This window comes from Merops nubicus, unplaced genomic scaffold, assembly GCF_000691845.1.
Source record: "Merops nubicus isolate BGI_N331 unplaced genomic scaffold, ASM69184v1 scaffold28600, whole genome shotgun sequence".
Lineage (NCBI taxonomy): Eukaryota > Metazoa > Chordata > Aves > Coraciiformes > Meropidae > Merops > Merops nubicus.
Genome location: NW_008582655.1, coordinates 3,493 through 6,083, shown reverse-complemented (window position 1 = coordinate 6,083; position 2,591 = coordinate 3,493). Strand labels below are relative to the sequence as shown.

Genomic DNA, 2,591 nt, shown 5'->3' with positions numbered 1-2,591 from the left:
CGTGGGGCGAAGCCAAGCCCTGGGAGGGGGATGTGTGGGGCCGTCCAGGCAGACGCTCGGCATCCCCCTCGATTGGCACACCGGCCTCACAGAACCTCCCGAAAAGGCCAAGGGGCTCTGTGCCCACACCCCTCAGGACCCTGCAGCCGGGCTGGCTGTTCACATGCTCTGGCTGTTGCTGACACTGCTGCTTGCCGCGCGCACAATTGCTGCTGGGGGCGAGGTGCCGCTGCCCCCTCTGCCCCAGCCTGGCTGCGGGCATTGCCCGGCACACCGGGACGGCATGGGCACTGCCTGTCGGCAGCTCACCCAGCCAGCCTGCCTGGCAGAGCTGGAGCCCTCAGCTCCCGTCCTGCAGCCTTTCTCCCAGCCCTGGGAACGCGACGGCCCTTGAGACGACGCAGCCAGGCACCGATAGAAACGATATTTTATTCCTTCCTCCCCTTAGGTCACAGCACAGAACGCACCAGTCCTTTACCACAGCAGCACAGTCGCCTATTTAAAAGGAAACACAATAGCTCCGTTTATTTTACAACAGTCAGGACTTTGCCATTTCTACACACCACAGGGATTTCTTTGTTTCGTGTTAACACCGACGGCACACTACGGACAGCACGGGCACTCCCAGGCGGGACACGCACACGGCCGATGCTCGGGGGCTGGGCTGCACGGGGTCTGCTCTGCCCGAGGCTCTGGAGCTCTCTGTGGCAGCCAGGAGGAAGGGAAGGGACTCGGTCCCCGAGACACAGTCAGGAGGAAGGGAAGGGACTCGGTCCTCGAGACACAGTCCCTCCACCTCGCACAGAGGGAACAGTGTGCTTCCCAGTGCCACCAAGGGATGCAAAGCACACAGGGACGCAGCCCACGCTGGGGGCAGGGCAGGAACCCCTCTCAAAACCATCCTGGTGGAGAAGAACCTCTTCCTGGCATGTGGACAGCCCTCGGACATGTTTCAGTGAAGCCCTGGGCGTGGCTGGGTGCTGCCCAGGCTGACCCTGCCTTGGCAAGCACCCATGACCAAGGCAGCAGTCCCCAGGCCCAGCCGAGGCCACGGCTCTGCATGCCCAGGAGCCTGGGAAGGGGCCAGGCTCACGGGTTTGCCTCAGATGCCTCCGAGCATCGCGTGCTGCCGCTTGCTGCAGCAGCTGGCATCCAGGGGGTGACAACATGTAACCACCACAGGACAACACACAGCACTGACACGGGTGGCCACGTCCTGAGCCATGCCACAGGGAGCAACAAGGCATCGGGAAGGGCAGGGAACCCCAGGAGGAAACACTGCTGCCCCTTCCCTGCCAGAGGCAAGCAAGAGCAGGATCTTTATTTCAGTCTCTGTTTCTCTTTAGCCCTCAGAGACTGTTTAACCTGCCCACCTGCATCTCGTGGGCAGGCAGAGCGTTGGTGAGGAGCTGGTTTGTGCTGGTTGGCAGGGTCACCGCCACGCAGCCGCCCTCTTTCACAGTGTCACCGTGCCGGGGGATTTCACGGGCTTCTCCGCCACCACGGCATCTGCTCACATTGAAAGCAGCATCCCACACCGACAGCTTGGGTTAGCCAGGGACACGGACAGGGAGCGGGTGAGAAAGGGGAGCTCCCTTCAGCCTTAAAGCCAGCACCTGGGTGCCAGCGCTGAGGGCAGCTGAGCCATGGGCCGTCCCTGCCCGACTCGCCCCACGCCACGGCTGCCCTCGGCTGGGGGTTATTGCTGAGCCTGCAGTGTGGGCTCCAGAGCCACGCCGGGCAGCCCCCAAGCACTGCCCAAAGCCAGCCGGGCTGAGCCACGAGCAGCCTCTGCGTGGGCTGCCCTGGGGCTGGAGCGGGGTCTGTGCCCCACAGCCCTGTCCCAGGGCTTGGGGGGTCCGGGGGGGCAGCACCTGCCTGCCAGTCGTACAGAGCCCAAATCACACGCACAGCACGAGAAAGGTGAGGAGAAAGTCACTATTACAACACCAGCAACGACTAGCCCTGGAGGGGCTCACATCAACGTTACACACCACTGGAGGCAGGGAGGACGGCGAGTGGAGTTAAGTTGGGTTAGTAAACAGAGAACTGGTGCTGAAGTACAGAGGGCAACACAGACAGGGCAGCTTCACGTCTCCTTAGAGGGACCTGTTGCTGCAATTTCAGTTTCCTCGCAGGCCGCTGGTACCTGCGGTCCGAGTAGCTGTCCTCAGGTCTCTGGGTCTGCAAGAGAAGGAGAATGGAGTCAGGCTGGGAGCAGCACCATCGCCTTTCCCTGGGCAGGGCTCGTCCACCCGCAGCACAAACCACGCTGCTGCCACCACAGGCTCCAGAATCCCCCTCTCGTGGGACGTGGGCCACAGCCCAGGGGCTCGGGGGAACTCAGACTGTGGGTAAGGGGTGAGATGCTCTCGCTCGGCTCTTTAGGGGCCTTAAAAACAAAATCAATTTGTGATGGTGAAGCCTGAAGAAAGAAAATGCAACACAAGGGAGAACCCGGATAGACGCTGCCCTTTCCTGCAGGGTTACCCGGAGCTTGCCAAGCACAGGACACCATGCTGGGCATGCAGCGGTGCCCAGCCCAGCAGACTGGTCTACTCAGAGCCCCACAGTCACCCCCATACACAGCC

General features: G+C 62.1%; 1 protein-coding gene across 1 annotated transcript in view; it reads right to left on the bottom strand.

Annotated features, from left to right (window-relative positions):
- Positions 1-1,373: 1,373 nt before the first annotated feature.
- FXYD6 (FXYD domain containing ion transport regulator 6) overlaps positions 1,374-2,591 on the bottom strand; it is a gene marked incomplete at its 3' end in the record, with an annotated part of 2,587 nt that continues 1,369 nt past the window's right edge. The window contains exons 6-7 of the mRNA XM_008938420.1: positions 2,150-2,184; positions 1,374-1,509 (exon numbers count right to left, since the gene is read on the bottom strand). Of these exons, the coding sequence (XP_008936668.1) occupies positions 1,374-1,509; positions 2,150-2,184 (171 nt within the window). The remainder of the gene's footprint in view (positions 1,510-2,149; positions 2,185-2,591) is intronic.